This window comes from Taudactylus pleione, unplaced genomic scaffold (assembly GCF_031769625.1).
Source record: "Taudactylus pleione unplaced genomic scaffold, aTauple2 ptg000905l, whole genome shotgun sequence".
NCBI lineage: Eukaryota > Metazoa > Chordata > Amphibia > Anura > Myobatrachidae > Taudactylus > Taudactylus pleione.
Window position 1 is genome coordinate 109322 of NW_028285306.1, and position 21165 is coordinate 130486.

Below are 21165 nucleotides of genomic sequence, written 5' to 3' on the forward strand. Positions count from 1 at the left end.
ATCATGACGTCACCCGCACAGTGCATTACTGGGAACGCCATTGGAGGCTTCCTTATCCTACGATCACTTCAGAGGCCAGCGTTCACTGGCCCTGTCCTGAAACTCCACCTCCTCCTCCCCCCACCGGGTAGGGGCAGGGCTCTGGACGTGCTGCATCTTAAAATGCATCTGTCTAAGTTGCCTAGTGGTAAATCCGGCCCTGGTCTGCGTACACGCTGCAATCTCATTCCCAAACGCAGCGGCTAGTTCGCGCACGGGCACTGTAATGCATATTCATGCGCAGTACGCAACAATGGGCCGATTGCGTGCTTCTTAGCACTTGCGATCCTTGCTGAATCAGAACCATTGTACCTTAGCCTTGTTGCTGTGTCACTTGGCCGGATTATTACTTTCCGTGGGATAAGTTTACTCACTAAGAATATTTGTCTTTACTGTCTGTTCCCAGGGTCTCCTCTGAGGGCGAAGTACAGCAGAACATCACAGAGGAAGCCCTGACCTTATGCCTGAAGTACAACTTTGTGACTCCTCTCACCTCAATGGTAATCACCTCATCCGAGGACCAAGACGACAAGGAGAAAATAGTGGCCAACAAACCAAAGGAAGACGGCAAGTTATATGTGTAACTTATATGTAATAAGTGGTGATCCCCAATTATACGAGACATCTCGCCTGAGGCCGCACTTAGCGCCTGATTCAGCAAGGATCGTGATTACGCACGCAATCGGCCGATTGTTGCTTTTTGCGCATGTGCGAAGACTCCACTGTGATGTGGACTGCGATCACAGTGACTACGCAGAGTGATTGACAGGTAGCACCGTTTGCGGGTGGTGATGGGGGGTGTGGTGGTCAGCGAATCCCAGGCGTGCCAGTACGTTTGAATGCCGGTACAGGGGCGTGCATAAATTAGGCACTGCGATGCCATACGCAGCTTGGCCTTTCACTGCGTGCGCTTAGGTTACCAATTTCGGAGTAAGCTCAGACAATGTGCAAGAACGCGTGAGTCTCCGATTGTACCCGATGTTACCGATGATTTCACAGACTAACAGGTATGCAGTCGGGAAGCCGGCGGACCTAATCCCGACAGCCGGCTTCCTGACTGCTTAATCCTGGCGAGGGTTAAATGACAGGCGCCTAAATCTAGACGGCCGTCATTTTACCAATGCCCGGAGACCGGTGCCCGGCATCCCGATCGAAGGGACGCCGACCACAGATAGCCTCGGGGGGGGGGGGGGGGAGGGTTAAGTTTAGGGTTCCCTGGGGGGACTAAGGTTTAGGCACCCCCCGGGAGGTCAGGTTTAGGCTAGGGGAAGGGGGGGTTAGGTTTAGGCACTTAGAGAGGGGATTAGGGTTAGACACTGGGGGGGGGGAAGGTTAGGATTAGTTAGACAATTACTTACCTTGGACGATCGGGATTTCCTCCTCTGCCAAGATGCCGCTGTCGGGATTCCAACCGCCGGGCATGGGTCCGGCGGTAAATCATACCGATTCCGACTAACGGGAGCTGATTTGTTGCTTTGGGCAAATTCTTCACTTCATCTCTCTCCAAGGCTTGATACATCTCCTCCATGTAAGATATAATAATATAAATAGATGACACAATATCAAAGCTAAATGATGGTACTCCAGTAATGCACGCTCACGTCAGTAATATGAGTAATACCCAAAGTGTTACCTATGAAGAATAAGAACCCCCTGCATATACAGTATATAGCGAGACAGAAAGCCTTTGCACAATACACACTATCATATCATACAAATACTGAAATGTGTAAGAAGTTAAGGAGCAGAGAAAATGATATGATTGTTGCGCAGTATTAAGCAATAAATGTAAATAACGGCTCTGACGAAACACAGACTAAATCAACAGACAAAAATCGTAGGTTAGAGATGGAATTAAAAAAAAAAAATTAGAAAAAAATAAACTTTTCCAAGGGTCAGGGCAGGCAGCCAAAAAATTGTAGTCAAGAATCAAAGCCGTTGTCACAACAAGTAAATCAAAATGCGGGGCTGAATCCAGGCACACAGGTAGTAACCACTGTAACAGAAACTATCACCAGCAAGGACGCTAGTACTACTGTCATAGAATCTGACCTTTAGCATTGGCTTCATTTAAATAAAAACAAAAGTGTTAATCAAACTTGTTTAAACTCCTGTAAATAATTTCTGCAATATTCTGATGCCCTGTAGACGCTAACTCCATAATGTCTGCCTGCACAAGGAGAAAGTTTCCCATAAGTAATGCAGAAGCTGGCGCAGCTACTTGCGGGTCCTGCAGGGCGGCGCTCTTGCTTTCTGCTGCTCACTCTGATCTTTAAACCATCACTGTGGGACTGGCGGACAACTTCTTCGGAGCTGAACGCTCATGTTCACATCTTGTACGTCTGCAGTTTAAGGCGTTTTATGAAGTCTTGATGGCAATTTAACCTGCTTATTTTTCTTTATTATTCAGATATGGATGACAGAAACCTGGAAAGTACGCAGAGACGTAGGTTCTACTTTTATTTGCCTAACATACTAGATATTAGTAATCTCTGGTGCTGTCTGCATTCTCAATCCCCCCCCTCCACTCCTAAGTGAGTATGTTATATAGCAGAAATGTTTGGAGACTGTAGATGTGTTTTATAATTATTGATAAACTGTGAAAGTGGAAATTAACATACTGAAAGTTTCTTAGCTGTCCCTATTTTCTAGGTGAGGAAGGGGAAGTTAGGTCTAAGGGTAGGGTGTGTTCCTTGACGTGTATCCTCATTTAATTTTCCTGGCTCTTGCATGCTCTCTCTGGTCTATTCAACATTACATAACTCGTCCCTCACGTGCTTCTCCTCCCTCTACGCATAGGGTATGACTCTATTCAACGCGAACTGAATAGCGACGGGAATCAGCCCCCGGAGCTATTCAATTCATTGGCGCTGCTAAGCCCGACTAAGGATCTGTTCTCGCATCCCTCCGGGGATGTGAGCAGAAATCCGACAAAAGTCCAGGCGCAATGCTGTTTTCTGCCATTAGCGCCAGGAAAACAGCATCGCGCCAGGAAGTTTAGTCGGAGAATGCCCGTTCACGCGCCTAAACACCCTGTTTAAGGCGCAAGAACGAGCCTTCTCCGACCTAACCGCGCAGAATTGAATAGCTCCGGGAGCTCATTCCCGGAGCTATTCACTTTGCCTTTAATTGAATCGTGCCCACAGTATCCAATTAGCACCTGGGTGCTGAGGTCCTGCTGCTTGTGTTATGCAGCTTTGTGTATAAACCATGTCCTTGTCCTACATTGTTTTGTATTACTATTAACTGTTTTTCTAGTGTTCTCATTTATGTACTGTGTAAGGCGCTGCGGAACCTTTGTGGCGCCATATAAATAAAGGATAATAATAATAATAATAATAACATAACTATCACTTAACTACGAAAACACTATGCAAACCTGAAAGAAGGGTGGGTCAGGTGCGCTCTCTAGGTATGTGGGAGGAAAAGGTTGTGTGCGTGGTAAGTAGTGATTGCATGGAAGTAAGAGATGGACAAGGAGGTGTAGGGCCAAACTGTTTAATGAGTAGGCACAGTGCTGCTCCGGAATGGTCCCAGGGGGGGTGCCTAACCCTAAGTCCCCCTACAGTTATTGTAGCGGTGTCCTGAATTAATCAGCGGTTTACATATGCTTGCAGCACGCCATTCCGGCATATACTGTAGCATTATTAAACAGTTCTCAGCTGTATTTATAACACAACATGTTGGCATGTGCGGTAGCGTTATTAAACAGTTCTCAGCGGTTCACATATATTTTTTGTCACAATGTAGGTATGATCTGTTAAAACAGAGGCGACGCCATGTAGCGTCTCCTCTCACCCTGATGCGTGTTTCACCAGTGGCTTACTCATAGGGGCCTATGGTCTACAGTCTTGCGAGCAGTCAGATGGCCACGAGCCGAAATGCGTTGGAGTCCCACCACACCTGAGCTACCCCCTCCACCTCTCGCCGAAGACCCGGCCGCTCCGGCTACCCCCATCGACACTGTGACCGCTCTCAGCTGCAGCACGAAGTGCGACTGCCCCCCCGTCGCCTCTGCACCTGCCACACAGGAGTACCGCCGGTCCAGGTAACCGCAAGCACCTTCAGCGAACGGCATCCCACCCTGGACCGCGGCACACTCCAACCCCCTGGCTCCGTTGGCCACACCGGCACGCATACCTACGGTGCACGGACACCGTACCCTGCCAACGGCGGCTTACAGTGTCTGGGCCGGCAGACCGCACCTCCGCACAAAGGGGACACTGGCCGCAAGCCACCGGCAGTGTACATCCACGCACTGAACTTACCATCACCAACATCAAGGGGAAGCAGTTAAACCCACCTGGCTCTAACAGACCGCAGCATCGCCTCCACGGCACCGCTCATCCAAGGACAAGAAAGGCATCGCCCCTGCGCACAACACCCCATGCCAACTCCAAGGCACCCTACCGGTAGGTCAGTTATACGCATGCTCAACCGTGCGGGACGCCGCCACAGCATCCTATACGGACATATTGACTTCTACCACTAACAATACTGAATTTGAACCTCTATACACTACTGCCTATAACTTCTAATGTCCTGCCTATACCTTCTAATGTCCTGCCTATACCTTCTAAGGATGACGCTATTTTGCGTACGCAGTCTTACAGTAAATAAAGACTCCAGATCTAGAACTTGTGGTTCCAAAGCACAAAGTATTATTCAAGTAAAAGTACAGTCAGTTACACGCTATTGATAAAAATACAATTCAGCGCAAAGGAATTATACAGACCCAAGTACAGTATACATACGCAGCGCTCTGGACCAGATGTAGGCATCAGCAAGAAACCCCCCGTCAATCAGCATTCAGCGAGAAGACTAATAACCCAGGGTTGGAGCACACATATTTATACCCCCCAGAAATAGACAACACAATAGGGAAGTTTGTTGCTCAAGGGGGACGCATCTGTTACAGAGCATTTAACAGGTTGGTTCAAATGGACACAGAACAGCCTCTAACAGCTGGTGGTCTCTGGTTTCCCGCCTCATGCACATCCTAACAGTTGGTCATATACATTTTGTTGCTTGAAGTCTCTGCGGTCCATAAGTTGAGAATGCATGATGCGATCTCCAAACCGATAATACCGGAATTCTGTTGAAACAGTACACATCAGTACAATACCAAACATGACTTACTTATCAAGTATAAAACCTTAGTTACCAAATAATCTTTATTTCACAGCAATTATAATAAATGAACATACTTAAATCTTATACCTTAAACCTTTTATATGAATATGTAATGTGTAAGCATGCGGGGTGTGATATAAAGATGCTAGTTAACTTGGGGCAGATGCGTGCGCATGAAGCTAATAAACAGTGTTTTCATACAAGATCTTATGCATTCGCTAATATGCGACTAGTTAACAGCGCAATTGTGCGTATTAATGTGTATATGAGAAATGGTGAAAGATGCAATTGCATGATGCTAATAGTAATATCGCCATATGTACTTAAGTGTGAGTTTACCTAAAATGGCGCTTGGGCGGCCATTCGCAAAATGGCGTCTTGCGATCTCTTTTCCAAGATGGCGTCTTGCGGCCAGTCGCAAGATGGCGTCGCTACAATTCAATTTTAAACTCATCTTGTCTCAGCCAATTATCCAGCTTCGACACCATCCATCTGACTGCTCACAAGACTGTAGACCATAGGTCCAGCAGGGAAGACATGGCGATCAAGAATCGCACGGCAAGGAGCACACTGAAAGGGTCCACCCACCTTCCCCATATCCCGAGCCAGTCTCCTCTCAAAACTACCTCACACCCCTGGGACCATTCCGGAGCAGCACTGTGCTTACTCATTAAACGGTTTGACACTACACCTCCTCGTCCGTCTCTTACTTCCATGCAATCACTACTTACCACGCACACACAACCTTTTCCTCCCACATACCTAGAGAGCGCACCTGACCCACCCTTCTTTCAGTTTGCATTATCAGTAGGACCATGTACCCCTTCAACAGGTGCAGCACTCTCCCTCCCCCCCTACTTCCCGCACCACCAGATACCCAAAAAGACATCCACTTTGGGCATCACTTGCTACTATTTGTGCTGCCTCTGTGCTTAACAGATAATCTTATGGAATACTGTTAATGTCAGCTTAAGTCTCTAATAATGTCTTTTTACCTCAGCTCTTTTGGTCTAGTCTTACATCATCTAGCTACTACCACTCTCTACTCTAATATTCAATTTCTGCTCCCATCTAATCTCCACTTTTTCAAAACTCTATAATATATTTTTTGTTGTGCTGACACTGTACCTCATCCTTACCATGACCATGTTGTCTTCAACTCCTCCCTTCACTCAGTATCTAACTCATCTTTTGTTCTGCCCTCTGACTCCACCTCTATCCTTTCCCCCTGGTCTCCTCCACCTCCTCCTATCTCCCCTTCTCTCTCTGCCTTCCTCCCCCTCTTCTCCCATTACTACATTTTCTTTCTCTTATACCCCCCAAGGATCCTACTACCCCACTGCTAATCTCTCCTCCCTTACTTATCTCCCTGTCACTTCGTCCCACTTTCATCCACGTCTACTTAATTTCACTCCCTGCCCACTTCCTACAGGGTCCCCTCCTAGCACAGGAGCACGCATGATCCCTACACTCTATTCATCTCGCTCTCCCAAAGTAATCTCATCTCCACACTATTGCAACCCTGATAATCTCATTCACATCTCTCCTATCAACTCTGTCACTCTATCCTGTGCCCTCTGGAATGCCAGATCAGTCTGTAACAAACTGGCCCCCACCCATGACCTTTTCATCTCCAACTCCCTGAATCTCCTAGCCATTACTGAAACCTGGATTTTACCCTCTGACACTACTTCTCCTGCAGCTCTCTCCTCTGGGGGCCACACCTTCTCCCACACCTCCAGACCTGGGGGTCACCATGGCGGTGGTGTTGTGGTCCTTATATCCCCTGGTTACTCATACCAACATATACCATCAGAACCATCCCTTACATTCTCCACATTTGAAGTTCATGCTATACGCCTCTTCCAACCAGTACACCTCAGAGTAGCTGTCATCTACCGTCCCCCCGGCCCTCCCTCCAAGTTCCTTGACAACTTTGCTTCCCGGCTCACTCACTTTCTCTCCTCAAACCTTCCCTCCATTATCCTCGGTGACTTCAATATTCCTATTGATATCCCCACAGAATCTGCTGCCTCCAAACTACTCACCCTCACTTCCTCATTTGGCCTCTCCCAATGGACCTCCTCACCCTCCCATGCGAGTGGGCATTTGCTTGATCTGGTATTCACTCACCGATGTGATATTTCTGCCTACTCCAATTCCCCATTCCCCCTCTCTGACCATCACCTCCTCTCTTTTAACCTATCCCTCTCTCCTTCCCCTCCTCTACCTCCGAATGCCACCATCACTAAGCGTAACATTGAAGCTATCAACACTGCTTTCTTTTCTTCCCTAGTTGACTCACTTCTCTCCCCTATCCTCTCTTTCTCCTGCGCTGAACAAGCTGCTTCCCTATACAATGCCTCCCTTACTTCTGCTAGTGACTCTGTTGCTCCGGCGATCACTACTCACCCTCGCAGATACACACCTCAACCCTGGCATTCTAAATGCACCAGATACCTGCAAAAATGTTCATGAACCACCGAGCGACAGTGGAGAAGATCACGCTCTCAGGCAGATTTTCTCCATTTCAAATTCATGCTCTCATCCTACAGTGCTGCCCTTTCCCTCTCTAAACAGTCATATTTCAAGAATCTCATCTCCTCCCTGTCCTCAAATCCCCAGCGTCTCTTTTCCACCTTCAACTCCCTCCTCTTCCCACCCCCTCCTCGTCTCCCCTCCTTGCTCTCTGTCACTGGCTTTGCTACCTATTTCACATCTAAAATTGATTCCAAATGTCAGGACATCATATCCAACCAGTCCCCCAGCTCTCCACCTCCTCCTTTCCCGGATCACCCCTCCCCATCCATTTTACCGACTCTGACATCCTTCTCCCCTGTGACTGGAGAGGAAGTTAAGGCCCTTATCCAGTCCTCCCTCCCTTCCACCTCTCCCCTCGACCCTATCCCCTCCCGCCTCCTCCGCTACCTCTCTTCTTCTACCTGCTCCCATCTTGCCCACATCCTTAATCTCTCCCTCTCTTCTGGCACTGATCCTTCTGCATTCAAGCATGCCCTTGTCTCCCCCATTCTTAAAAAACCTAACATTGATCCTAACATTCTCTCTAACTACCGACCAATCTCTCTCCTCCCCTTTGCCTCCAAACTCCTTGAGCGTATTGTCTCCAACCGCCTCACCACATTTCTTTCCTCCCAATCCCTCCTTGACCCTTTTCAGTCTGGCTTCCATTCTCTCCACTCCACTGATACTGCCCTCACAAAAGTCAGCAACGACCTCCTTGCTGCCAAATCTAAGGGCCACTACTCCCTGCTCATTCTCCTTGACCTTTCTGCTGCTTTTAACACTGTGGACCACCCTCTACCGCTGCATATCCTTCACTCCCTTGGTCTACGTGACACTGCTCTCTCCTGGCTGTCCTCCTACCTCTCTGACCATTCCTTCTCTGTTTCCTCTCACAACGACTCCTCCCCCCCACAGCCTCTTACAGTAGGTGTTCCCCAAGGTTCTGTTCATGGACCTCTCTCTATACGTCCTCTCTAGGTAAACTCATCCGCTCTTTTGACCTCCATTATCATCTCTATGCTGATGATACTCAGATCTACCTTTCCTCACCTGATCTTTCCCCCTCTTTACTGACTCGTATCTCTAACTGTCTCTCTGCTATCTCTTCCTGGATGTCCCAGCGATTTCTCAAACTTAATATGTCTAAGACTGAGCTGATAGTCTTCCCGCCCTCCCACGTAACATCATGTCCCACTATTTCTTTATTAATAGATGGCATAACTATCTCATCTAGTCCCAAAGTGCGTTGTCTTGGAGTCATCCTGGACTCTTCCCTCTCCTTAAAACCACACATTCAGAACCTCTCGCAGACCTGTCGTTTCCATCTCAAGAATATTTCCAAGATCAGACCCTTTCTCACCCAGGATGCTACCAAAACCCTTGGACATTCACTGGTCATGTCCAGATTGGACTACTGTAACCTTCTCCTAGCTGGCCTCCCCAAATCCCATCTCTATCCTCTCTAGTCTGTGCTCAATGCTGCTGCTCGGCTCATCTTCCTCTCCAAACACTCTACATCTGCCTCCCCTCTTTTGCAAGCCCTCCACTGGCTCCCCTTCCCTTTCAGAACCCAATTCAAGGTTCTCACACTCGCTTACAAAGCCCTCACCCATTCCTCTCCCATTTACATCTCTGATCTCATCTCCCTTCACTCTTCTGTCCGCCCTCTTTGTTCACTTAATACACGCCGCCTTTCATGCCAATTGATTACTTCCTCCCACTCCCGCCTCCAAGATTTTGCCCGTGCTGCTCCCCTCCTTTGGACCTCCCTCCCTCTCCCCATCAGTCTCTCCACCTCTCTACAATCTTTCAAACAAGCTCTTAAGACCCACTACTTCATTAAAGCCTTTCAGCTATCATCCTAACTTGCTGCTACATCTTCCTTTCTCCCCACCTACCCCATCTGTGTCACATCTGTTTGTCTTCCCCTTCCTTAAAGAATGTAAGCTCTTTCGAGCAGGGCCCTCTACCCTCTTGTGCTTCTCCCTACTGTAATTTATCTCTTACTCCCAACTAGGGCAACTAACACTTGGCTGCTTATGTGGGCGTAAAGTTCGCTAATATAGCAATGTTTATTATCCATGTCCTGTATTGTATTGTAAGTCACTGGTTACTTATTTCTATGTCTATGTACTTTGTAAGGCGCTGTGGAACACTTGTGGCGCCATATAAATAAATGATAATAATAATCCACTACTCCCAAACCCCCCCACATCACCTTCCCTCCCCCCGTTCCACCTCACCCACCCACTACACCCCCACTTCCCACCCGAAACCCACCCTTATCACACACCATCCTACCACCCCCACCTACAACCCCCCCACCTCTCCCTCCACCTGCAACCACCTCCACCACCCAACCACCATCCCCCTTCCAACACTACCCCCACCAACCCACCGTCTACACAAACATTGAAAGAGCGCGGTTCACAACCATTACCTATAACCACTTTACAAACCTGCACAGCAGCGACTGGGGAGACAGCGACCTAGTACGGAAAGCGTTGATAAGACGTGCGGGCAACAGAAGTTTTAATATAACTGGAGTGTGGATAATTTTTTACTAACCCTCCTATGTTTTAAACTCGCTGCGAGAGGCTGATTGGTAGGATGGTTGATTGGTGAGCACTTAACTTTGGGCAGACGGGGGGGGGGGGGGGTTATAGTGCTTTTAAAATAAGTCACTTTAAAGTGTTCTGATCACTGAGGCAATGATCTGCTTCACTCTGCATCATTTTCCTCTGTCTTACAGGCTCTCACAGTCCTAGGTTGCCTTACGGAGGACGTAAGTACTTATACAAATGTCAGCGCTTACTCTGAGTTTTCAGCAATAGTTTCAATAAGTCAGAAAATTACCTTGTGATATGTCCCATTGAGGGTGCAGAATATTATTAGGAGAGAGAGGGAACATGCAGTATACAATGTAAGTGTCATTTTTTATATTTTGTTTTCTACACAGATACATATAGAAGATCAAGACGTAAGTTCTAATCAAAACTTCATAATTAAGACACAAATGAACCAAACTCCTGAAGATTCAGTGTTGTAACCTGGAGGCAGTGGCAGGCTTCCCCTATGGTGCTAGGTGCCGGGGAAGTGCCAAGAGAGGGAGGACACCTGCAGAATACCGCAGCTGGTAGCTTAGGGGCGCCCAGTCTGCAATCTAGTGTTAGAAAGGCAGCTCCTGTTCCTTTACACTATGGGCTTGATCCAATTAGGAGTGATTCCTCGCGGTGTGAGATAGTGCGGCTGTATGCCGCAATTACGGTTCTGCCATAATCGCACATTATTGTTCGCATCCTGCACTCCTAATCGGACTGAGCACTATGTGTTCCTGCACTTCAACTGCCGGCTCCATTCTTGTCCGGGAGGGTAAGCAGCTGAGTAACGGGGGGAGGGGGTTCTGGTGACTGGAGGTATTTTTCAGTAGTAGACATAATGTATCAATCAGTAATCAAATCAGCTTCTGTCATTTATCTGCCACAGACTTTTAAATGACAGAAGCTGATTTGTTGCTATGGGCAACTTCTCCACTTTGGCCCTCATTCAGAGCCGTACGCTCTGAGCAGAGCGCACGCTCTGAATGAGGGCCGCCCTCCATAATTATGGAGCGTCCTCCTGGACGCTCGTATAGCTGTGGGTCACCACCCACAGCCTATACGAGCGTGCAGTTTGATGGCCGCGATGGTCGTGACCATCGCGACCATCGCCACTGCGAGCCGGAACCTGCGGTTGAGGTTTTCAACCGCAAGGCCCGGAGTGATTTTGGCTCTATCAGAGCCAAAATCACTCCCACTGACATCACTAGTGATGTCAGTGGGCCGGCTTCTGACGGGAGGCGTTCCCGTGGGAACGCCCCCGTCAGGGAGGCACGCCCCCGGCACGCCCACCAAAGGGGGCGTGCTGTCAATCAACATCAACAGCACGCCCCCTTTGATCAGACACAACGAGTGAAGGAAAGTCCTTCGCTCGTCGCGTCTGGCGCATGCGCACGACGGAGCTCCCGCCGTCGTGCGCATGCTCAGTGCAGACCATCGACCCACTTGCGAGCGGACAGCCGCTCGCGAGTGGGTCTGAATCAGGGCCCTTATCTCTCTCCAAGACTTGATACATCTCCTTAATGTGCTAATATTCAGCAATATAGTCGCTAGATTATAGCTGCTAGATTTACAGTGGCAATTTGTTTGAAAGCAAAACCAACCTGTTCTTGCCTTATTACTAATTGCTGCTTTAACGGCCTGATTCAGCTTCAGACGGAATAGCGGAGCTGCTCGCAAGCATCACGCCTCCTTCTGCGTTACGTATCCAGGAAGCTTTGTCCAACGCAGCATCGGATACTCTGCGGACCATCAGCCGGCTAAGGTGACCCATAGAGCTCTGTAACTGGTCACGCAGCCTGCCGTCGCAGCTGCGAGGAAGAGGCAGGGAAATCTCCATCAGCCGACGGAGATCCTGGCCTCTTCCCTCCCCCCCAGTGGCGGCGATACAGGCCATCCCCGTCCCCAAACGGCAGCAGACTGTCAATCACTGATAGTTTGCTGCCGGTTTACGCGCGGTCTGGCAGACCTGTTCTGCGTCTATACAGATTCCCGAACATTGTGCACTGCTAAATTAGGCCCTAAATCCGCAAACGTATCCACAGACCGCAGGCTATCACACTTGGGCCATGGTCTGTGTTCAAATAAAATTCATAGGAAGAAAACAAAATCACATATTAAAGCCTACATGGACAGCACTCAGAGCAGCCAGATTAATGGTGCTTTTCAAATAATCTATTTTAGCCCCTGAAAAAGTATTGTTTTTCACATTAAAAGTAAAACACATAAAGCAAAAGGTGTGTAACCTTAATAATCGGTTGTTATTGTTACAACAAGTGTTAGTAGTTGTTAGTGTAGATAAGGAAACTGCGGAGCATACAGGGTCCCTATACACTATAAAATGCTCTAAAATTACATTTCTGGCAGAAAAGCTCTGACATTTAATTTGCAGCAATTTCGATCAGTTTTGGCTTATTGTCTAATGCTAACCCCTCCCCCTAGTATCTAACACTCCCCTCTCGGAGCATAAAAACTAACCCTCCTCTCCCACAGCCTCACCCTAACCCTCCCCCTAGTATCTAACCCTAGTATCTAACCCTAACCCTCCCCCTAGTATCTAACCCTCCCCCTAGTGTCTAACACTAACCCTTTTCCTAGTGTCTAACCCTAAACACCCCTCCCACAGTCTAACCTTAACCCTCCCCCTAGTGACTAACCCTCCCCCTAGTCTAACCCTATCCCTCCCCCTAGTGTCTAACCCTAATCCACCCCTCCCACAGCATAACCCTCCCCCTAGTGTCTAACCCTATCCATACCCTTAGTGTCTAACCATATCCCCCCTAGTGTCTAACCCTATCCCTCCCCCTAGTGTCTAACCGTAATCCACCCCTCCCACAGCCTAACCCTAACCCTCCCCTATGGTTTAACCCTATCACTCCCCTCCCACAGCATAACCCTCCCTTAGTGTCTAACCCAAACTCTCCCCTCCAGCAGCCTAACCCTAACCCTCCTCTTCTGTAACTTCACTGTCCCCGTAGTGCCTAACCCTAATTATAGTGCCTGACAGTCACCAACCCTCCCCTCCTGTAGCCTAACCCTAACCTCCCCCTAGTGCCTGACACTAACCCTCCCCTCCTGTAGCCTAACCCTAACCTCCCCCTAGTGCCTGACACTAACCCTCCCCTCCTGTAGCTTAACCCTAACCTCCCCCTAGTGCCTGACACAAACCCTCCCCTCCTGTAGCCTAACCCTAACCTCCCTCTAGTGTCTAACCATAACCTACCCTCCTGTAGCATAACCCTAACCTCCCCCTAGTGCCTGACACTAACCCTCCCCTCCTGTAGCCTAACCCTGACCTCCCCCTAGTGCCTGACACAAACCCTCCCCTCCTGTAGTCTAACCCTAACCTCCCTCTAGTGTCTAAACATAACCTACCCTCCTGTAGCTTAACCCTAACCTCCCCCTAGTGCCTGACACTAACCCTTCCCTCCTGTAGCCTAACCCTCCCCCAGTGCCTGACACTAATCCTCCCTTCCTGTAGCCTAATACTAATCCTCCCCCTAGTGCCTGACACTAACTCTCCCCTCCTGTAGCCTAACCCTCCCCCTAGTGCCTGACACTAACCCTCCCCTCCTGTAGCCTAACCCTAATCCTCCCCCTAGTGCCTGACACTAACCCTCCCCTCCTGTAGCCTAACCCTAATCCTCCCCCTAGTGCCTGACACTAACCCCCCTCCTGAAGCCTAGCCCTCCCCCTAGTGCCTGACACTAACCCTCCCCTCCTGTAGCCTAACCCTAATCCTCTCCCTAATGCCTGACACTAACCCTCCCCTTCTGTAGCCTAACCCTCCCCTCCTGTAGCCTAACCCTAACCCTCCGCCTAGTGCCTGACTCTAACCCTCCCCTCCTGCAGCCTAATCCTAATCCTCCTCCTAGTACCTGACAATAACCCTCCATTCCTGTAGCCTAACCCTAATCCTCCACCTAGTGCCTGACAGTAATCCTCCCCCTAGTGTCTGACAGTAACCCTCCCCTCCTGTAGCCTAACCCTAACCCTCCGCCTAGTGCCTGACTCTAACCCTCCCTTCCTGTACCCTAACCCTCCCCCTAGTGCCTGACACTAACCCACCCCTCCTGTAGCCTAACTCTAATCCTCCCCCTAGTTCCTGACACTAACCCTCCCTTCCTGTAGCCTAACCCTCCCCCTAGTGCCTGACACTAACGCCCCCTCCTGTAGCCTAACTCTCCCCCTAGTGCCTGACACTAACTATCCCCTCCTGTACCCTAACCCTCCCCCTAGTGCCTGACACTAACCCTCCCCTCCTGTAGCCTAACCCTCCCCCTAGTGCCTGACACTAACCATCCCCTCCTGTAGCCTAACCCTCCCCCTAGTGCCTGACACTAACCCACCCCTCCTGTAGCCTAACCCTCCCCATAGTGCCTGACACTAACCCTCCCCTCCTGTAGCCTAACCCTAATCCTCCCCCTAATGCCTGACACTAACCCCCCCTCCTGTAGCCTAGTCCTCCCCCTAGTGCCTGTCACTAACCATCCCCTCCTGTACCCTAACCCTCCCCCTAGTGCCTGACACTAACCCACCCCTCCTGTAGCCTAACCCTCCCCATAGTGCCTGACACTAACCCTCCCCTCCTGTAACTTAACCCTAACCTCCCCCTAGTGCCTGACACAAAACCTCCCCTCCTGTAGCCTAACCCTAACCTCCCTCTAACCGTAACCTACCCTCCTGTAGCTTAACCCTAACCTCCCCCTAGTGCCTGACACTAACCCTTCCCTCCTGTAGCCTAACCCTCCCCCAGTGCCTGACACTAATCCTCCCTTCCTGTAGCCTAATACTAATCCTCCCCCTAGTGCCTAACACTAACTCTCCCCTCCTATAGCCTAACCCTAATCCTCCCCCTACTGCCTGACACTAACCCTCCCCTTCTGTAGCCTAACCCTAATCCTCCCCCTAGTGCTTGACACTAATCCTCCTCTCCTGTACCCTAACCCTAATCCTCCTCCTAGTGCCTGACACTAACACTTCCTTCATGTAGCCTAACCCTAATCCTCCTCCTAGTACCTGACAATAACCCTCCATTCCTGTAGCCTAACCCTAATCCTCCTCCTAGTGGCTGACACTAATCCTCCCCTTCTGTAGCCTAACCCTCCTCCCAGTGCCTGACACTAACCCTCACCTCCTGTAGCCTAACCCTAATCCTCCTCCTAGTGCCTGACTCTAACCATCCCCTCCTGCAGCCTAATCCTAATCCTCCTCCTAGTACCTGACAATAACCCTCCATTCCTGTAGCCTAACCTTAATCCTCCTCCTAGTGCCTGACAGTAATCCTCCCCCTAGAGCCTGACACTAACCCCCCCTCCTGTAGCCTAACTCTGCCCCTAGTGCCTGACACTAACCCCCCCTCCTGTAGCCTAACCCTCCCCTCCTGTAGCCTAACCCTAATCCTCCTCCAAGTGCCTGACAGTAATCCTCCCCCTAGTGCCTGACACTAACCCTCCCCTCCTGTAGCCTAACCCTCCCCTCCTGTAGCCTAACCCTAACCCTCCGCCTAGTGCCTGACTATAACCCTCCCCTCCTGCAGCCTAATCCTAATCCTCTCTCTAGTGCCTGACACTAACCCTCCTTTCCTGTAGCCTAACCCTAATCCTCCTCCTAGTGCCTGACAGTAATCCTCCCCCTAGAGCCTGACACTAACCCCCCCTCCTGTAGCCTAACTCTGCCCCTAGTGCCTGACACTAACCCCCCCTCCTGTAGCCTAACCCTCCCCCTAGTGCCTGACACTAACGCCCCCTCCTGTAGCCTAACTCTCCCCCTAGTGCCTGACACTAACTATCCCCTCCTGTACCCTAACCCTCCCCCTAGTGCCTGACACTAACCCTCCCCTCCTGTAGCCTAACCCTCCCCATAGTGCCTGACACTAACCATCCCCTCCTGTAGCCTAACCCTCCCCCTAGTGCCTGACACTAACCCACCCCTCCTGTAGCCTAACCCTCCCCATAGTGCCTGACACTAACCCTCCCCTCCTGTAGCCTAACCCTAATCCTCCCCCTAATGCCTGACACTAACCCCCCCTCCTGTAGCCTAGTCCTCCCCCTAGTGCCTGTCACTAACCATCCCCTCCTGTACCCTAACCCTCCCCCTAGTGCCTGACACTAACCCACCCCTCCTGTAGCCTAACCCTCCCCATAGTGCCTGACACTAACCCTCCCCTCCTGTAACTTAACCCTAACCTCCCCCTAGTGCCTGACACAAAACCTCCCCTCCTGTAGCCTAACCCTAACCTCCCTCTAACCGTAACCTACCCTCCTGTAGCTTAACCCTAACCTCCCCCTAGTGCCTGACACTAACCCTTCCCTCCTGTAGCCTAACCCTCCCCCAGTGCCTGACACTAATCCTCCCTTACTGTAGCCTAATACTAATCCTCCCCCTAGTGCCTAACACTAACTCTCCCCTCCTATAGCCTAACCCTAATCCTCCCCCTACTGCCTGACACTAACCCTCCCCTTCTGTAGCCTAACCCTAATCCTCCCCCTAGTGCTTGACACTAATCCTCCTCTCCTGTACCCTAACCCTAATCCTCCTCCTAGTGCCTGACACTAACACTTCCTTCATGTAGCCTAACCCTAATCCTCCTCCTAGTACCTGACAATAACCCTCCATTCCTGTAGCCTAACCCTAATCCTCCTCCTAGTGGCTGACACTAATCCTCCCCTTCTGTAGCCTAACCCTCCTCCCAGTGCCTGACACTAACCCTCACCTCCTGTAGCCTAACCCTAATCCTCCTCCTAGTGCCTGACTCTAACCATCCCCTCCTGCAGCCTAATCCTAATCCTCCTCCTAGTACCTGACAATAACCCTCCATTCCTGTAGCCTAACCTTAATCCTCCTCCTAGTGCCTGACAGTAATCCTCCCCCTAGAGCCTGACACTAACCCCCCCTCCTGTAGCCTAACTCTGCCCCTAGTGCCTGACACTAACCCCCCCTCCTGTAGCCTAACCCTCCCCTCCTGTAGCCTAACCCTAATCCTCCTCCAAGTGCCTGACAGTAATCCTCCCCCTAGTGCCTGACACTAACCCTCCCCTCCTGTAGCCTAACCCTCCCCTCCTGTAGCCTAACCCTAACCCTCCGCCTAGTGCCTGACTATAACCCTCCCCTCCTGCAGCCTAATCCTAATCCTCTCTCTAGTGCCTGACACTAACCCTCCTTTCCTGTAGCCTAACCCTAATCCTCCTCCTAGTGCCTGACAGTAATCCTCCCCCTAGAGCCTGACACTAACCCCCCCTCCTGTAGCCTAACTCTGCCCCTAGTGCCTGACACTAACCCCCCCTCCTGTAGCCTAACTCTGCCCCTAGTGCCTGACACTAACCCTCCCCTCCTGTACCCTAACCCTCCCCCTAGTGCCTGACACTAACCATCCCCTTCTGTAGCCTAACCCTCCCCCTAGTGCCTGACACTAACCATCCCTTCCTGTAGCCTAACCCTCCCCCTAGTGCCTGACTCTAACCCACCCCTCCTGTAGCCTAACCCTCCCCATAGTGCCTGACACTAACCCACCCCTCCTGTAGCTTAACCCTCCCCCTAGTGCCTGACACTAACCCACCCCTCCTGTAGCCTAACCCTCCCCATAGTGCCTGACACTAACCCCCCCTCCTGTAGCCTAGGCCTCCCCCGAGTGCCTGTCACTAACCATCCCCTCCTGTAGCCTAACCCTCCCCCTAGTGCCTGACACTAACCCACCCCTCCTGTAGCCTAACCCTCCCCATAGTGCCTGACACTAACCCTCCCTTACTGTAGCCTAACCCTAATCCTCCCCCTAGTGCCTGACACTAACCCTCCCCTCCTGTAGCCTAACCCTCCCCCTAGTGCCTGACACTAACCCTCCCCTCCTGTAGCCTAACCCTAATCCTCCCCCTAGTGCCTGACACTAACCCCCCCTCCTGTAGCCTAGCCCTCCCCCTAGTGCCTGTCACTAACCATCCCCTCCTGTAGCCTAACCCTCCCCCTAGTGCCTGACACTAACCCACCCCTCCTGTAGCCTAACCCTCCTCATAGTGCCTGACACTAACCCTCCTCTCCTGTAGCCTAACCCTAAAACTCCCCCTAATGCCTGACACTAACCCTCCCCTTCTGTAGCCTAACCCTCCCCTCCTGTAGCCTAAACCTCCCCTCCTGTAGCCTAACCCTAACCCTCCGCCTAGTGCCTGACTCTAACCCTCCCCTCCTGCAGCCTAATCCTAATCCTCCTCCTAGTACCTGACAATAACCCTCCATTCCTGTAGCCTAACCCTAATCCTCCTCCTACTGCCTGACAGTAATCCTCCCCCTAGTGCCTGACACTAACCCTTCCCTCCTGTAGCCTAACCCTCCCCTCCTGTAGCCTAACCCTAACCCTCCGCCTAGTGCCTTACTCTAACCCTCCCCTCCTGCAGCCTAATCCTAATCCTCTCCCTAGTGCCTGACACTAACCCTCCTTTCCTGTAGCCTAACCCTAATCCTCCTCCTAGTGCCTGACAGTAATTCTCCCCCTAGTGCCTGACACTAACCCTCCCCTCCTGTAGCCTAACCTTAATCCTCCTCCTAGTTCCTGACACTAACCATCCCGTCCTGTACCCTAACCCTCCCCCTAGTGCCTGACACTAACACACCTCTCCTGTAGCCTAACTCTAATCCTCCCCCTAGTTCCTGACACTAACCCTCCCTTCCTGTAGCCTAACCCTCCCCCTAGTGCCTGACACTAACCCCCCCTCCTATAGCCTAACTCTCCCCCTAGTGCCTGACACTAACCATCCCCTCCTGTACCCTAACCCTCCCCCTAGTGCCTGACACTAACCCTCCCCTCCTGTAGCCTAACCCTCCCCCTAGTGCCTGACACTAACCATCCCCTCCTGTAGCCTAACCCTCCCGCGAGTGCCTGACACTAACCCACCCCTCCTGTAGCCTAACGCTCCCCATAGTGCCTGACACTAACCCACCCCTCCTGTAGCCTAACCCTCCCCCTAGTGCCTGACACTAACCCACCCCTCCTGTAGCCTAACCCTCCCCATAGTGCCTGACACTAACCCCCCCTCCTGTAGCCTAGCCCTCCCCCTAGTGCCTGTCACTAACCCTCCCCTCCTGTAGCCTAACCCTCCCCCTGGTGCCTGACACTAACCATGCCCTTCTGTAGCCTAACCCTCCCCCTAGTGCCTGACACTAACCATCCTCTCCTGTACCCTAACCCTCCGCCTAGTGCCTGACTCTAACCCTCCCCTCCTGCTGCCTAATCCTAATCCTCTCCATAGTGCCTGACACTAACCCTCCTTTCCTGTAGCCTAACCCTAATCCTCCTCCTAGTGCCTGACAGTAATCCTCCCACTAGTGCCTGACACTAACCCTCCCCTCCTGTAGCCTAACCTTAATCCTCCTCCTAGTTCCTGACACTAACCATCCCGTCCTGTACCCTAACCCTCCCCCTAGTGCCTGACACTAACCCACCCCTCCTGTAGCCTAACTCTAATCCTCCCCCTAGTTCCTGACACTAACCCTCCCTTCCTGTAGCCTAACCCTCCCCCTAGTGCCTGACACTAACCCCCCTCCTATAGCCTAACTCTCCCCCTAGTGCCTGACACTAACCCTCCCCTCCTGTACCCTAACCCTCCCCCTAGTGCCTGACACTAACCCTCCCCTCCTGTAGCCTAACCCTCCCCCTAGTGCCTGACACTAACCATCCCCTCCTGTAGCCTAACCCTCCCCCTAGTTCCTGACACTAACCCACCCCTCCTGTATCCTAACCCTCCCCATAGTGCCTGACACTAACCCACCCCCCCTGTTAGCCTAACCCTCCCCCTAGTGCCTGACACTAACCCACCCCTCCTGTAGCCTAACCCTCCCCATAGTGCCTGACACTAACCCCCCCTCCTGTAGCCTAGCCCTCCCCATAGGGCCTGACACTAACCATCCCCTCCTGTACCCTAACCCTCCCCCTAGTGCCTGACACTAACCCTCCCCTCCTGTAGCCTAACCCTCCCCCTAGTGCCTGACACTAACCATCCCCTCCTGTAGCCTAACCCTCCCGCGAGTGCCTGACACTAACCCACCCCTCCTGTAGCCTAACGCTCCCCATAGTGCCTGACACTAACCCACCCCTCCTGTAGCCTAACCCTCCCCCTAGTGCCTGACACTAACCCACCCCTCCTGTAGCCTAACCCTCCCCATAGTGCCTGACACTAACCCCCCCTCCTGTAGCCTAGCCCTCCCCCTAGTGCCTGTCACTAACCCTCCCCTCCTGTAGCCTAACCCTCCCCCTGGTGCCTGACACTAACCATGCCCTTCTGTAGCCTAACCCTCCCCCTAGTGCCTGACACTAACCATCCTCTCCTGTACCCTAACCCTCCGCCTAGTGCCTGACTCTAACCCTCCCCTCCTGCTGCCTAATCCTAATCCTCTCCCTAGTGCCTGACACTAACCCTCCTTTCCTGTAGCCTAACCCTAATCCTCCTCCTAGTGCCTGACAGTAATCCTCCCCCTAGTGCCTGACACTAACCCTCCCCTCCTGTAGCCTAACCTTAATCCTCCTCCTAGTTCCTGACACTAACCATCCCGTCCTGTACCCTAACCCTCCCCCTAGTGCCTGACACTAACCCACCCCTCCTGTAGCCTAACTCTAATCCTCCCCCTAGTTCCTGACACTAACCCTCCCTTCCTGTAGCCTAACCCTCCCCCTAGTGCCTGACACTAACCCCCCTCCTATAGCCTAACTCTCCCCCTAGTGCCTGACACTAACCCTCCCCTCCTGTACCCTAACCCTCCCCCTAGTGCCTGACACTAACCCTCCCCTCCTGTAGCCTAACCCTCCCCCTAGTGCCTGACACTAACCATCCCCTCCTGTAGCCTAACCCTCCCCCTAGTTCCTGACACTAACCCACCCCTCCTGTAT

General features: G+C 51.4%; 1 protein-coding gene across 1 annotated transcript in view; it reads left to right on the top strand.

Moving 5' to 3' along the window:
* LOC148473873 (inter-alpha-trypsin inhibitor heavy chain H3-like) overlaps nucleotides 1–21165 on the top strand; it is a 136613-nt gene that overhangs the window by 59577 nt on the left and 55871 nt on the right. The window contains exons 13-15 of the mRNA XM_088459328.1: nucleotides 446–606; nucleotides 2450–2489; nucleotides 7517–7531. Of these exons, the coding sequence (XP_088315454.1) occupies nucleotides 446–606; nucleotides 2450–2489; nucleotides 7517–7531 (216 nt within the window). The remainder of the gene's footprint in view (nucleotides 1–445; nucleotides 607–2449; nucleotides 2490–7516; nucleotides 7532–21165) is intronic.